The sequence below is a fragment of the Triturus cristatus genome, chromosome 5_2 (assembly GCF_964204655.1).
Source record: "Triturus cristatus chromosome 5_2, aTriCri1.1, whole genome shotgun sequence".
Lineage (NCBI taxonomy): Eukaryota > Metazoa > Chordata > Amphibia > Caudata > Salamandridae > Triturus > Triturus cristatus.
Window position 1 is genome coordinate 777307518 of NC_140588.1, and position 17055 is coordinate 777324572.

The 17055-nt window shown below is 45.1% G+C and overlaps 1 protein-coding gene across 1 annotated transcript in view; it reads right to left on the reverse strand.

Moving 5' to 3' along the window:
- FRMD7 (FERM domain containing 7) overlaps positions 1-17055 on the reverse strand; it is a 669715-nt gene that overhangs the window by 40252 nt on the left and 612408 nt on the right. Inside the window, exons 8-11 of the mRNA XM_085606672.1 lie at positions 4562-4657; positions 1783-1946; positions 1594-1662; positions 1431-1506 (exon numbers count right to left, since the gene is read on the reverse strand). Coding sequence (XP_085462798.1) covers positions 1431-1506; positions 1594-1662; positions 1783-1946; positions 4562-4657 — 405 coding nt within the window. The remainder of the gene's footprint in view (positions 1-1430; positions 1507-1593; positions 1663-1782; positions 1947-4561; positions 4658-17055) is intronic.

Sequence of the window (17055 nt, forward strand, 5' to 3'; positions counted from 1 at the left end):
ATAGCAAACAGACTGCATTAGCATCTTGCTATACCTGGAAAGGAAGCGGATGTAGGGTGTAATGGAATGTATTTATCGCATCAGATTCTACCTGCCTTCCTGTTCCCTTACATCTGGTCAGCTAACAACAGCCCCAGACTGCCATCAATAGCATTTACCAAGGAAAGGCCTTAAGCGCCCATACATGCACATTGCACTGATATCGTAAATCAGGTGAACCTGCACTTTTCCCTTCCCCATTCAGAAACCTGTGCCCTGGCATGCATTACGGATGGGACTCCAAGGAGAGCATAGAAACATGCACAATCCATTTGCAACTCGGGAATGTATCTGCACCAGCCACACCATTGGCAAAGCTGCAGACCACACACTGCTTGCATGATCAGCATGTGTGCACAGTGTAAGTTGCACACAAGCCGTGAATTTTGTGAATTGGCTGTGCACAAAACGAGCTGATTTTCAAACTGGGGGAGCATTTTACACCCACAAGCTGACACTTCTTTTGTGAAACTAATGTTTATGGGATGAAAAGCCATATCTGTGGTTATATCCTTTTTATCGCATGTTCCTTTTATGGGATGCTTTGGAGACAGCACTCAAAAAGCAAAATGTCCTGTTTCTTTATTTAGTTACAATTAGTAATCCCCCCCCCCCCCCCCCCATACGAACGTTTCCAGTTATGGTTGTCTTAGCAAACCATATCTCGTGTCCCCACCATACCAATATTAAATCACACCCCAAATACAATGCTTATGACCTAACCTGTGATGAGACAGGTGACAACATGAAGGACATCGATGGCATCATTATTTTTGAGTGTTCCCACTATATAGGAGAGGAGGGCAAGCACGTTTTGAGTTTGTGTGGGTGGTGGATATTTTATTGAAACTACTTTCTAAATTACTAATCTTACTATCAAGACTTGCAATGCAGGTGGTCAAAGACTGAACAAATTCACCTGAAATTCTAGTTTGTTCGACAGCCATATTGGTACATTAGTAGATGCAAAAAAAGTAGAGTTAGTAGGATTGAAAATATTCTCTGACGACGTGGTGGAAGTATTGAAACACTCCCTGCAACGCCGCTATCACCTTTCTGCAGGTGTCTCACCTCCTCTAACAACGGGGCTTCTGAGCCGCCCAGGGTGAAACCTTCTGTGCTCGTTTCCAGTAGAAACAGAGGTTAGCACGGCTGAGTAAATACTTCATCAGCGCTGAGTGCCGCTTGCGTCACTTTGCATGACGTAGGACACAGACACAAGCCCACCCGGTAAAGATGAGGCAAAGGGCATGTGTAAGGGGGTTTAACACGGATCGTTGCCCTCGATGGCTCCAGCTCTCTGCTTATTTTGGCACAGTCACTTCGGGATGGAGGTGGACAGATGCCAGTGGCGTTAAAGTGTATTTATGTGCATAGTAAATACATGGTACCTGTTTAGAAACGTCAGTGAGGATATCCGGAGAGGATCGGCACTGCCTTTCAGGGTAATGCGCTCTGTAGTGTTTCCTGTAAATAAGCACAGAAAAAGCAACGTTTGGGAGAGTAGAGAACCATATATGAAAATATGACATTCCTTCCATCAGTAAATGTTACCTTTCAAATGGCAGACTCTTTAGTTTCCGTTTGTTCACGTTATCTAGAAGTTGCTTCTGTGTCCTTCCGCTGAAATGTTAAGCACATGCATGTATCAGACAAGAAAGGACCTCGGATGTACTTGTTTGTGATGCAACATCCGCCACAAACAACAGAGGGAAGCGAGAGTTTGGCTTCAGTGAGGTTCACCTGTATCTAAAGTTGGATCCTTTGCTGTACAGGAAGGGCTTCGGCCTGGAGCTGGGCTCTTCGGAGAGTCGGAAGAAGGCGTGGTACTCCACGCAGGCTTTCCAGAAGGCTTTGCTTGCATCCCTGCTTGCCATGGAGAATTCCAGAGTATCCTTGCAAGGGGCCTAGAGGGGAAGTAAAGGTTAGTAAGTGAACGCTGTGTCTACCGGCGCAACCAACGGATTTCAGTGAACTCAAACGCTTTCAAAAAGAGTCACGAGTGTGTGAAGTTTCATAGCCCCATTCATGAACTTTTTTTCAATAATGGAAGATGCAGAAAGTGAGTGACTTCTGTAGGGTAAGCAAAAATAAACCGTAGTAGAGTTGACCAGAGGAATAACAAGGGGGCATATCAACAACAACCGGCGATAATTATCGCTCAGCGCTCTTAGCGTGAGGATAATTATCGCCGGCTAGCGTGAATTTTTATCGCTGAGATAGCGTGCTATTAGCAACGCTTATCTTAATAGCGATAAAAATCTACACGCTAACAGGCTAACGTGAGATTATCGCTGGAAACCCAGCGATAATCACACGTTACCTTGTTGATAGGGACAGGCAAACTTAGCCATGACATCCTCCTTCCATAGGATATCATGGCTAAGTCTGAAAATTAGCAGACGTAAAAAAGCAGCGTTAACCGCGGTTAGCGCTGCTTTTTTTGTCTCTAACAGGGTTAGCGACATTCTTGATAATAGGAGAAATGTCGCTTAGCGACATTTCTCCTATTATTTTTCTCTGGAACGCCCCCTTTGCATCTCATTAGAGATGCAAGGGGAAGCGTAGAGTAAAAGGGTGCTAACATGCAAATTTGCGCGTTAGCACCCTGTTGTTGATAGGACGCTAGTTTTATCTCTCCTTTTTTGGCTTTTAAAGCCAAAAAAGCAGAGATAAAGCCCTTGTTGATATGCCCCAAGGAACCTACACGTCAGGCTGCCTACATGGGGGCATATCAACAAGGGCTTTATCTCTGCTTTTTTGGCTTTAAAAGCCAAAAAAGGAGAGATAAAACTAGCGCCCTATCAACAACAGGGTGCTAACGCGCAAATTTGCATGTTAGCACCCTTTTACTCTACGCTTCCCCTTGCATCTCTAATTAGATGCAAAGGGGGCGTTCCAGAGTAAAATAATAGGAGAAATGTCGCTAAGCGACATTTCTCCTATTATCAAGAATGTCGCTAACCCTGTTAGAGACAAAAAAAGCAGCGCTACCCGCGGTTAACGCTGCTTTTTTACGTCTGGTATTTTTCTGACTTAGCCATGATATCCTATGGAAGGAGGATATCATGGCTAAGTTTGCCTGTCCCTATCAACAAGGTAAGGTGAGATTATCGCTGGGTTTCCAGCGATAATCTCACGTTAGCCTGTTAGCGTGAGGATTTTTATCGCTAATGAGATAAGCGTTGCTAATAGCACGCTATCTCAGCGATAAAAATTCACGCTAGCCGGCGATAATTATCCTAGCGCTAAATGCGCTTAGAGATATTATCGCCGGTTGTTGTTGATATGCCCCATGAGAAGGTGGCAAAACTTTTGGTTGTGATTGGAAATCAAAATTAAGCAATGAAGTCTTTAACCTCCCATCTAGACATGGAGCAAATTCAAGAGTGCTGTGCTAGAACACAACCGCGGGAACAGAAACATTCAGCTCAAGGATCCCTACAGTGAATTAACCATTCACTTCATGTGAACTGCTGATAGTTCTAGCCGTGTGACCAAAGCCGACACTCAACAATGAGAAGCTTCAAGGAATGTAAAACCTTCCTTCTCTTTGTTCTGAGATAACTTGGTACTTGTGTTTCTGAGCCCACTGCCAGCGCTTGGCTCTGTAAAACAGACGCGGATGCGTTGAGGACCAGCATATCAGAAACCCGTTCTTTCCAAATTGCACAGTGTTCTATATTTGAGGAGGCTGACAGAACCTTAAAGCACAGATCCCCTGGCATTGGTCTCTGGTGCCTTTGCCTGCCCATGCATAAGTCCGCTCAGTTAGAGCAGCTAGAAGATGCTTTGACTTATTATCCCAGACTTAGCGCATGAATACGTTCCTTTCCTACCTAGAACCAGACTCAAACCCTTGATGAGGATCAGTACACTCCAGAAACAACGCCACAGGACAAACGAATGGGGAGTCAGCACTACAGAAGGCTATCACTCACTCAACATGTAATGTGCAGTCTGTGCCTACTACTGGTTGCTTATGAGTTACCCATTCATAATTGCAATGCATAAAATGTACTATCTCTCATCTCAAATCCAAAACTTCAATAATATTTAATTCTTATGTTTGAGTATCCCCAAATTAAACTTTACTTCATATGCCTGAAAACACTATTTAATGGAACAGTGTTAGTGATGGCTTTGGTGTGTTGATAATTTGATGTAAAAAGTACCCCTAGGAGATAATATGGTATTTAAAATAAAATCTATATCCCCTAGTACTTAGTAGGTGCTGTAAATTGGTAAGCAGGATTTTTTAACAGTCTATTCATCTTAGAACCAGTTTATCTTTTCCTCTGTATGTTATTTGAACGTTTGACTACACACAGTGTGATCAGCAAAACAATAAGCCAACTGTTCAGGAAAAAAACTAACTGAAACAAGTGATCGCATTAAACACACATACCTTCAAAAATTGGCAAATCAACTCAAGGTTACTCCATGTAGAATGTTTGATCATTTATGGAGGAAGGAATAATGATGTATAAAGATAAAAGAGATGTATGAGCTGCATACTTACGATAAGACGTGGGTGGAGTTTAATAAGAAAGTGCTTTCTCTTGAAACTCAGTTTCCGAATCTTGGCCCAGCTGAATGTATTGATCTTTGTGCTGCCCTGTTACAAACAAAACTCACTGTAACACCTGGACATCATACCTTTCACATTATCTTATTATATTATATAATAATGCATTTGATAGTTTTATATTCCACACATGAAATCAATAGTTTAAGCTTAATTATTGTTGGAATAGTAGAGGAATGCTACAGCAGAATAAGTAAAATATTTGACCTAAACCGCCACTTTGCTGCATTATGAGTCTCAATGTTAAACACGGTTGGCGCACATAGGGGCATATCAACAAGGGCTTTACCTCTGCTTTTTTGGCTTTAAGGGGCATATCAACAAGGGCTTTATCTCTGCTTTTTTGGCTTTAAAAGCCAAAAAAGGAGAGATAAAACTAGCGCCCTATCAACAACAGGGTGCTAACACGCAAATTTGCATGTTAGCACCCTTTTACTCTACGCTTCCCCTTGCATCTCTAATGAGATGCAAAGGGGGCGTTCCAGAGTAAAATAATAGGAGAAATGTCGCTAAGCGACTTTCTCCTATTATCAAGAATGTCGCTAACCCTGTTAGAGACAAAAAAAGCAGCGCTAACCGCGGTTAACGCTGCTTTTTTACGTCTGGTATTTTTCAGACTTAGCCATGATATCCTATGGAAGGAGGATATCATGGCTAAGTTTGCCCGTCCCTATCAACAAGGTAACGTGAGATTATCGCTGGGTTTCCAGCGATAATCTCACGTTAGCCTGTTAGCGTGAGGATTTTTATCGCTATTGAGATAAGCGTTGCTAATAGCACGCTATCCCAGCGATAAAAATCAACGCTAGCCGGCGATAATTATCCTAGCGCTAAGTGCGCTTAGAGATAATTATCGCCGGTTGTTGTTGATATGCCCCATAGTCTCACTGTGTCCCCTGGTTTACCATATGTCTGTGTAGGAGGTCTTCTTGTGGTGGAAGCGGTGAAACTCAGCTGTACAAGGCAGCACAACAACAGAAGAACCTGGAAGGAGGGGTTAGAATAAGGTTGGATGGAAACCTTCCCAATGACGGAGTTGCAAAACATCATGGGAGTGAGAATGTGTAAGTGCAGTTTGCTAGGCTCCCTGTTTAATTCCCCCATGGTTAATAATTTACAGTAGCCTATGTGAAAACCTAACAGGCTTCTACGTACGCCATCAAATCCTGTCTTGAAAGATTAGTGGAGGTAGAATGTCGTTTTTTCAAAAGAGAATAGTTTAAAATTGGTGATTTCTAATACTTGATTAATTTGAGGTAGAGTTAAAGTAGTCAGATAAGTTTATGGAATTAAGGAATTTGTGATGTTAAATTGTACATAACTGCTTTTGAGAATGCCATAATTTCTGATGCCATATTGCTTTTGCAGCTGCCATTTTGCACACCCATGTTAAAGATACCAACTCGGCTGCCTCGTCTCTGACGTATTTAGCCTAATTGTCATGCTTGCCACCCTAAGCGAGGATTCTGGATTCTCCAGTGCAGCATCTCTAGAATGTCGGCTCTTATAACTTGTTCTGAAGGTCCTTTGTTCTCTCCGTACAAGAAACTGTATGTACCTGCAGTTGCGGTTTCTATAAATTGTGTTTCCTTTTGATGTTTTAGTGCATTTTGTCTATGGAAAGCCCGCATAAGCCGGGGGAGGGAGCACCTCTGGATGCTCAACTGCTACAAGGGGACACTTCTGACGCTTCACATCGAAATATCGCATTTTGCTTGATTTGCTTAATACATGTGCTCCAACTTGAAGTGGGCTCGAGAGATAGTTTTCTTTAACAGTGTGACGTGAAACTCTAGAGGGGTAAAATGTTACTTTGGAAGCAAGAGGCAAATACAAGTTGACAAGTTGATCTGATCCTCTGGCTGGATGAAGAGAACAGTTTGACTCTCTTGTAATGTTGCTGTTTGAGAGTTTGTCTAGTGGAGCACTCTGCCAGCCTTAGTATTGATGAATTTGTAAATATTCCCAAATTGGGTTCACAGAAATTCACAGTGAGGATCTCTCGCAATGATGAAAATGATCCGGGAAGCGTGAGGTGCTTCTACTGCAAAAGGTGGGTAGAGGGCCTTGGACCTATGCAACAAACTCTTCTCAGACCAATTCTATCAATTCTCCTGACTGGGTCCTTGTGACGACCACATAATAATGATGCAGTTGCTGGTGCAGTGATTATCCTAAAAACTTTCACAGTCCAGGCTGGGCTCTACAAGTTGCACAGAGCTATTCATTTGATTCCTTTAAGAGTTTTCAGACAATGCAATCAAGTGAAAACGGTCTTCTACTAGCAGCTAAAGTGCTTGCTTCCAAATCGATGTCTTTGTTTTTGACACAGTGATTTAGCAACCAGGCACAATTTCACAGAGCTTCTGGGCTACATCGGTTCCACAGCTCCAGTATCACTGCTGACTATGTTGCGCTATTCCTAGCAAGTAGGTCCGAAAATAAAAATATTGGGGTAAATTCACAAGAACGTGTGATAACTACCGCGAGAGTAGCTTATTGCAACTCTCAACATCGCAGCCTATAGCGGTAAAATTGCGCTGTGCTAACCAACTATTCACAACGCGGCGGTAGCATGCGATAGTCACCAGATAACGCATCAAATGGCCACGCCAAATTCAACGCCACGCCGCAAAAATGCAAAATGAGAACGGAAAAAATCATGCAATGAGGCCAATCGCGGTACAAAAAGTAGCATAAAACAGCCACAGGCTTGCAAATCCCAAGCGTCTGGTGGGAAAATGCCCCATAAAAACCACAGAAACAACACTCCAGAAACAAGCCAAAGCACGTAGCAACATGGATGCACCCTGACCGAGCGCAGAGGCCAACGCGAACCACACAACCCCCACAGACCACCAGCAAGGAACAACAGGGACAGGGACGGCCGAGCAGAAGAGGGAGAGGAAGACGGGGAGCAGTCCGCAGCAAAACCAGATCAGCATCACGGAGGTGATAGAACACTACCAGTAACTGACCCACAAGTAGACCACCTGGAATGCAGTCGGAGGGCCAAGGAGGCCAAGAGGCGCCGGCATGATGTGACAACCTAAACCAGGCACAAACCCGCTGCCAACAGGAAGGCTGCAACGGCAACAGGAGGTGGCAGTCCTGCACCACAGGAGGAGCTTGAGGAAACCGAGGCCACAGTCATCAGTGTGGAGACGGTGCAAGGAGTAGGGAGTGCGGACACAGCTCGAGAGAACCTGACACAACATCAACAGGGAGTGTAACGAACCAGGACTGGAGGAACAGGGGGGAGATGGTCACAATGGCACACCTGCCCAATGAGGTGTAGCACACTGCACACCCACAATTACCCAGGATCATGTCCCTGATCCCCTTGGCACACTGCACCACACACACATAGCAAGAACAGCGCACCCACATTGATGACAACGTGGTACAATGCGCAATGCCGACACTGCAGAACAGAGGACACATCTGGCTCCGCACATGCACAGAAACATGCCTACTACATCTGACAGAGCAGGAAACTGTGAAATGGAAATGTACGCGTACGACCCCACATCCGTCATGTAGTCCAAATGTACACTGTCCCACAGCAGTATTCAGCACCTCCCAAGCAGTCACAATGTACATTGTCATACAGTCTGCATGTCAACCAGAACAATGCGCCAACATACATGTCAACACAATGTCAACATGCATCTCCCCTTCACATGGCAGAGGGGCACACAACACCTCCAGCAGAGCACAGAAGACAACACATCTGTGATGTCGGAGAGGACCACCACACCTTTGACACCGACGCCCTACAACAGCCCATGGACATCCCACGCAACCCACCACTAGGACCAGGGCAGCCAAGCTACTTAGAGGAGAACACAGAGCCTGCAACAGACCACACAGCAGGAAGCACCCGAAGCACAGCTGGCTCACGACACTTCACCCACCCACCCACACATGGCACCCCAATGCCATGTGAGGTTCCGTGAATTCTGAATCTGCGTTATAAATATGATGATTCCGTTACGATATTGGTAACAGCGAACCGTAACTAGTGAGTTCGGCTAGTACGTGTGTTTTCGTCACATTGCACCAATGGATTCACTGCGTATTTAGGGATTTCGTTCCGAACCCTGGGTTCCATTTTGCGCATGGTAGCCATTTTGTGGTTGCCCTCACATAGGCCGATGACTGTGGTCAAATTAGTTTTTTTGAACAGGCGCACCTTAGCTCAAGTTTGTGCTGACTCCTACATGACTTGAGTGAACTGACCTCATTGCCTGAGGCCGACCCTGCAAACCAGTTCCTGCCCGCTAGCTGATCTTGATTAAGGGTCAGCGCATGGGACCTCGTAAAGTTTTATTGCACACAAACATGCCCCATCCTACTTCTATCTGTTTTCTGTTTCTTCTTTTATGGTCTATTTACGATATGGGTTGTGGTCTCTTTATTATGGGTTTGTCCGGCTTGTCTAAAGAAGAATGCTGTGATTGTTCAATGATTGATCATTGGCCGGTCAACTGAGAAGAGGGTTTTACCGTCATGCGATACCTTTGGTATGGTTACATGTGATTGGACAAATTGTAAAATAAAGGGTGTTTGTCTAAAATGCGATGTGTTTTGTATAAAAAGGGATGACTTGCTTTGTAAATTTGAGCAGTCTCCTGAGAACTCATACCGTGATGACTTCTAGGACTTCTGTTACTGGCTGCAGCCAATAAACTCGATCTCTGACGCCACCAAGAAGTTTCCTGTGTCTCTGTATTCTAAGACAGGTGAACCCGAAGACTTTGGGCGTGCCCCTGGCGCCGCTGGGTTCTAAATAACCCGGTTCTTCAGTTGGCGCCCAACGTGGGGCGAAATCAAGCGGTACCGGTCCAAGCCCGAGGATCGTGAGGAACTTCGTGAGGAAACTCTGGAGGAGGGCCCCCACTTCAGCGACCCCTGCATGTCGAAAACGTGGACCGAAGGTCTTTTCCACGAGGTTTCCCCTTTCTGACGGCTACGTAAGGACCGCTGCCCTGACTGTCGCCCTGTCTTGGACCACCCCCCTTTTTGTGAAACTTTGTAAGGCGAGACGATCAACGGATCTTCTGGGTGGCGTATCAGACAACTTGGTTAAGTATAAGTGGGTCGCTCCCACTAATTTGTTTGGTTCTTAGTTTTACTTGGTCCTTAGTTTGATCGGTTCTTGGTTTTGTTTGGTTCTTAGTTTGGTTCTTAGTTTGTTTGGTCCTTAGTTTTGATTTGAAAATTGCAATTTCCAAAGCCGAGGGTCTCGTATATTTACGAGTGTATCGGTAGAGATAGCCCCTTGAAGTTTGAAGCTCGATTAGTGAGCGAAGATGCCTAATCGTAGCAAATTTGGTACTTGGTTTTGTTGTGGTTATAACAGGAAGTTCCGATTGGAGGACTCGTGTCCGATACCTCCAGTTGGAACTCCGACTTATGAGCTCTATTCTAAACACGGCATGGGCCCCATTGCGTTGCATGAAGTATGGGTCCGCTACACTAGGAAAGATGGTGTCTTACGATGGCCCCAACATGGTAGTTTCAATACAGAGATTTTAGATAATTTGGGAGCAAAATTATTTAGGAAGAAAGCCCAGCCGGCAATGTTCGACTCCTTCCGCCTTTGGCGCAAAGAAGCCAGACAACGAGAGATAACACAAGCTAAAAGAGATAAGAGAGAAAAGCATGTATCGATAATGCAAGCTGCTAGGCAGTTTAAAGAAGATGAAGAAGATAAAGCAATTGAGGTGTTAAATAGGCAACATCATATGGCTATTGATAAATGTTATCCAGTTCTATCACCCCCTCCTGTGAATCCTGTTAAGGATCCCGAAAAGGATCCATTAATGTCTTATTTGTTAAAGTCACCTCCCCCTTACGTGCAAGGTGCTACTGCACCACTGTTACCCCTTGTTGTACAACAGGCTGCTGGTCAGCCTTTTGTTCCTCCGCAACCCCCTGTTCCTGTTCCACAGTTGGTTCAAGTTCCTCCGGCACCCCCTCTTCCTGGGTTGCCTACTTTGCCTTTGCCTACTTTACCTTTGCCTGCCTTGACTCAGACTGCTTTGCCCCTTGCTCCTGTCCCTTCGACTTCTTCCACTTCTGCTTCTTTTTCTTTGCCATCACAAAGTACCTTTTCTCCTGTTCTTATGACTGCTTCCCCTTCTGTTCGTTGGCGAGTAGCTGACACTGTTGCTAATTTCTTAACTCCTCTATTTGGGTCGCTAGTCGCGACCCCCGTTTCTGATGACAGACAGAGACGTAGTCAGCTCCCTGGTTCTGTGGAGCGCAGAGTGTTGGATTCGTTGGCTCGTAGGTGGGTTACGAACGTTTCTAGGTATGATCCGGGAGTGGTTTTGAATACGTTCCTACAGTGGAAAGAGCCGACGCAGCGGTATGTTTTTGATATGATGTGTACTTTGCTTCGGGAACAATGGGCAGATGGTGAATTGGAGTTGGCTCCTGTTGGATTGCTTGATATTCAGAGTGAGTTCGCTAAAGGGACGATAGTGGGAGCTGGTGTGAAGATGCGGTAGTGACACTTCTTACATATAGGTCTGCACTTCCTCCCCAGCCATTGTTTGAGCCTGATCCCTCAGTTAGGAAGAAGGTACGACTATATCCAATGAGAGAGGTTCCTCCAGTTTGGAGAGAGGGAGACGCAAACGCTAATCCACCTGTTTTGGCTCATTTCCAACGAGTTTGGATACTTGTCCCTTGGAAGAGAGCTGAGGTTTTGGGTCTTAAGCAAACCTTACCCAACCCCCGTAAGAATCCCGCGGGGTATTATAAGGAGTTGTCCCAGACAGTCGAGGCATGCCTTATGAATCTAGCGGATGTGGATATGTTATTGGGTAATGTAGTTCCTCAACCGTTGTGGGCGAAGATTCGCCATGAGGATCATACGGTAGAATTAGGTGACACATGGGTGAATATTGCAGCTGCAGATGCTAGACAGGTAGGAGGAGCTAAACCTGAGCCTCTAATTGCGGATTTACCCGGTAGAATTATTAATATGATGAAAACGATGATGCCAGCGTTACGAGTGAATTGGGACAAGTTGACAGCATGTAAGCAGAAGAAGGACGAAAGTGTGTCTGATTTCTTCACTAGGTTTGAGGAGACTTTTATAGATCATAGCGGTCAAGATATGAGTACGGAAGGTGGCCAGAGACTGTTTGTAGATAAGTTTGTCTTTAATTTACTTCCCGAACTGTGTAATAAGTTGGAAGATTCCGAGAGTTCTTGGGCTGTCTCTTCGTCGGCCCAGATATTGGCGACTGCACAGTACTACGAGAATAGGGATAAGGATGAGAAAGACAGATTGGAGAAAAAGACAAAAGATTCAAAAACGAAGGTTCTTCTGCAGCAGGCGTATCCGCCTCGCTCGAATCAGCAAGAATCACAGCAACGTCTACAGTTTCAGCAACCTCCATCGTTTCAGAGACCGTCACAGAAACCTGAGTATTTTCCCCCAAGACCGCCTCTGGGTCTGAATCAGTGCGCGTATTGTAGAGAGGAAGGTCATTATAAGAGTGAGTGTCCTGTTTTACGACAACGTGCAAACGGTATGTTGGCTCCAAGAGGTCGTGGTGGTTTCCAGCAAGTGTCTAGGGGTAGAGGACGTGGCGCGTTTCCTCAGAATGAACGTTCTTTTCCCCCACAGACGTCTATGAATTATTTTGATCAGCAGAATGTACAGACTGGCAGATCTCCGCAATATTACGTTGACGATTACTATGTTGAGAGTGAGAGTACTGGCTATAATGATTGCCAGGACAGCCAAGGACAAAGAGAGGGAGTAGTGTCAGTTCCAGTAGACCAGGATGGACCTTATGTTGCAGTGGTTACATCGGGTGTGGTAGAGCCTTTTCTTTTGGATACTGGTGCAGCGAAGAGTTCTATCATGCACTCTAAACTCCCTGGCGCACCTTTGTCTGGCTTAACGAATGTTTCAGTGGGATTTTTTGGCGCCCCAGTTCGTAATCCAGTTTCTAGTCCCTTGTCTCTTTCTATTGGGCCTTGTGAATTGGAAGCACCCCTTATTTTAACGACAGGTTGTGGTGAGAATTTGTTGGGTCTGGATTTGTTAAAGAGACTGCATGCGACATTGTATTGTTCTCCTTCGGGAGTACACCTTACATTGGGTAAGAGAGTGATCTCTCCGATGTATCTGTCTAAAGATCAGCTTCCACTGGAATTGCGTTATCTCCCTGATACTCTTTGGGCTACTGGTCCTAATGATATGGGTCTTTTGGGGATTCCACCATATGTTGTGACGCTCAAATCGAACGTTAGATTGCCACGTATTCCCCAATATCGGATTTCGAGTGATGGTGAAAGAGCTCTATTTGCGATTATCTATGATTTAATTGAGAAAGGTGTGATCGAAGAGACGAGAGGTAACGTGTGTAACAGTCCTGTTCTGCCTGTCTTGAAGCGTACTGATTCTTCTCAGCAGCCTGAGTATCGGTTTGTGATTGACCTCCGAGAGGTTAATAAGATTGTTGTGCCCCAGTTTCCTGTTGTTCCGGACATTACTGCTTTGTTGACTTTGATTCCGGCTTCAGCTGCCTGGTTCTCCGTCATAGACTTGAAGAACGCTTTCTTTAGTATTCCAATCGCCGAAGAAAGTAGAGATATTTTTGGCTTCTCTTTAGGAGGACGAAGCTTCCGGTTTAAACGCGCTCCTCAAGGCTATTGCAAAAGTCCCTTCATCTATAGTCAGGCTTTGAAAACTCAGCTTGATACTTTTGTGTTGCCTGCGGGTGCTGTTCTTATTCAGTATGTTGACGATCTGTTAGTGGCTGCTGATGATAAGGAAACTTGTAAAGAAACTACTCTTTCGTTGTTACAACATTTGTCTGATTTGCATCATAAAGTGTCACCTTCAAAGTTGCAGTACTGTCGCCAAGAAGTGACCTACTTAGGTCATCTCTTGTCGAAGGAGGGAAGAAGGTTGACCCCAGAATGAATCCAAGCGATTGCTCAAATGACTGTGCCTAGTACGCAGAGAGAGGTACGCGCTTTCTTGGGTATCACGTCGTACTGCAGACAGTGAATTCCGAATTTTTCTTTGCTGGCAAAACCTTTTTTGGCTTTGACTTGTAAGGATACACCGAATCCTCTTCCCTGGTCTGGCGATTGTCATAAAAGCTTTTCTGAATTGCGTGACGCGTTGTGTTCTGCTCCGGTGTTGGGTACCCCTGACTACATTAAGCCTTTTACACTCTACGTTCATGAGAGAGAGGGTTGTGCATTGTCAGTTTTGACGCAACATTTTGGTGAGAAGCAGCGTCCATGTGCGTATTTCTCGTCAACTTTGGATCCGGTAGCTAGAGCGTTGCCGAGTTGCTTGAGAGCTACAGCAGCAGCGGCTGTTTCCATCCGACAGTCTGCTGGGTTGGTGATGGATAATACGTTGGTTGTGATGGTTCCACATGCAGTGGATACTTTATTGAACAGAACAAAGACTCAGCATCTTACTAGTGCAAGGTTGTCGGGTTATGAGTTGATGCTTTTGGCCAGTCACGTGCACATTAAACTGTGTAACGTATTAAATCCAGCGACGTTGTTGCCGATTTCTGTGGATACGGATGGTCAAGAACAGCATGATTGCTTTCTTAGGACAGAAGAGGAAACAAAGGGTAGAGTTGATCTGAAAGATACTCCTCTTTCAAATCCAGATGGTACACTATGGGTTGATGGGTCATGCTATAAGCTGCCGAATGATGATACGACTGCGGCATATGCCGTGACGACATTGTGTACGATGGTTGAAACTGCTAGTGAGCTATAATTCGGCACAAGCAGCGGAATTGATCGCATTAACGAGAGCGTGTGTTTCGTCTGAAGGAAAGAGAGTGAATGTATATACCGATAGTCAGTATGTGTTTGGTGTGGCACACAGTTTTGGACGCTTGTGGAAAGAGAGAGGATTCCTTACGTCCCATGGGACTAAGATCCAACATGGGCAGTTGGTGAATGAGCTTCTTGAGTCACTTACTCTGCTGAAGCAAGTTGCGATTGTGAAGTGTAGTGCTCACCGAAAGGTTACGGATGATGTTGGTCGTGGTAATGCGTTTGCGGACGAAGTTGCGAAAGAAACAGCGAAAAATGTGATGGGTTGAATGTATGTTTCAGGCCCTGCGAGATGGATTGGTGTGGCTGGAATGTGTGAAGATACGATTGAGAATGTGAAATCGATTCAGGCCGAAGCTACGGAGAGTGAAAAAAACGTGTGGAGAGAAACTACGGGTAGATTGGATTCGACTGGTTGCTGGGTTGAGTTGTCAGAACACCAAAGATGGATGTTACCCGATGCGTATGTGCTTGCGGTGGTTACGATGGCACATGGAATGTCTCACATCAGTGCGAAAGGGATTTGTAAGTTGTTGGCTCCAGTGTGGGAGAATGGAGGAATTCCCAAGTGTGCGGAGAATGTGGTCAAGAATTGCATGGTGTGTCTGATGTATAATCCTGGTAAGGGAACTCCAACTCCAGCTGGTCACTTCGCGCCTCCGACGTATCCGTTCGAGGTTTTGCAATTGGATTTTATCCACATGGAAAGATGCAACAATTTGAAATACGTCCTTGTAGTTGTTTGTGCCTTTTCTAGATGGGTAGAGGCATACCCCCTAAAGGATAATACTGCCTTGTCCACAGCTAAAGTCTTGCTCAAAGAATATTTCCCTTGGTTCGGGTTGCCAAGGATGGTGTGGAGTGATAACGGAAGTGAGTTTGTGGGCAGGGTCATGAAGAGAGTGTGTGAGGGTTTGGGCATAAGACAGAAATTCCACGCTGCGAATCATCCCCAATCAGCTGGTTTAGTAGAATGCTATAATGGCACTCTGAAGCTGAAGTTAGCCAAGATTCAGGCGAGTTCTGGTCTCCAATGGCCCGATGCCTTGCCATTGGCACTTTTGTCAACTAGAACTACAGTGCATTCCCGAATTGGACTTAGTCAGTATGAAATTGTTTTTGGTCGACCGGCAAATGTGTGGGGAGTGCCGAGACCAACGAAATTTAGTGACATCGATTATCCTGTGTTAGTGGACTATTTGTATGACCTGACGGCTAAATTGCGTGTCTTGCATCAACAGGTTCATGATAGCTTGCCACCAGCATCTGTGGACCCAGGTCATACTATCAATCCTGGTGATTGGATCCTGGTAAAGAATTTCCAGAGGACTAAGAACGATCAGCCCCATTGGACGGGCCCTCACCAGGTGTTGTTGTCTACAAGGACATCTGTAAAAGTCTTCGGAAAAAGAAATTGGATCCACGGCGTACACTGTAAGAGGGTACCTTTACCTCTGCCGTACGACCAGTGGATCCGCGAAGGCATCGCAGACACCGAAATTGAGAGATTGCCGAAATTCACACCGTTTAGCGACGCTGAGTTGGTATGGACAAGGTCTGAGAAAGGAGATGACGATGTCTTGCAAGCAGCTGTGCCTTCACCTTTAAGATTGGACACCACTGAACCTGAACTGTTGTTTCAAAGTCAGACAGAGCCTGGTAAAAGTCGTTATAACCTGCGGTCTAGAGACAATGGACTAATAGAGAACAAATAATTCCTTCCATTTTGAGAACAGCACTCTCTCATCCAAGAAACTGTTTTGATCCATTTTTTTTTCCTTTTTTTCGAACCACCATCCGGGTTCAGCTGTAGGGTCGCGGTGTAGAGACTTGGGATTGCAGCCGTGTAGACACAAGGTTGACGGTTCTGGTTGGTCCTAGGGCGTTCCCTGGACTGACAGACGCACTCCTTAGCAGAAGAAAACCAACCTCCGCGAACAGCACGGTGAGAGGATGGAGTTTTTTGAGATCAAGAGAGCTGTTGAGAAAACGAACTTTAAGATGAAACTATGCAGGATAATGCATCTCAAATGTTTTCCGATTACATGTATTCTGATGTTTCTTAGCATGACGTTAGCTTTGGTGGGTTGGATTGTTTTTTCTACCCAATTGACTTCTGCACCCACTTCCCAACCTATGTCTTTTCCTATTACTACTTCTTTGCATTCTTTTCATATCTTACCCGAACACGAGCAGATTAGAAGGTCAGAATTTGTAAATAACTGATTTGTACAGCTTTTGCATCAACATCAGTTGGTAGTGAACATCACTAATTGTTGGGTGTGTGGTCTTATGCCACATACTACGGATAGAGGTATCCCCTATCTGGTTCTGCCGTTTAGTCAGAATGGGTCTTTATGGGCTTTCCAGATGATGTTCATATATGCTATCGAAGTCTATCCCCTGCGTCCCATAAAAGATAACTCGAGTAATAAAGCCTTGGTGAAGGGAATTGCGAATATGAGTAGGGATATCAATACGTATAGGACTATTCCCAAGGACGAGTTACTAGCTTATGTTGGCTGGAACGCGACTGGATACAGTGATAGCCTGAGTGAAAAGCAGAGACGAAAGAGGTCACCTCC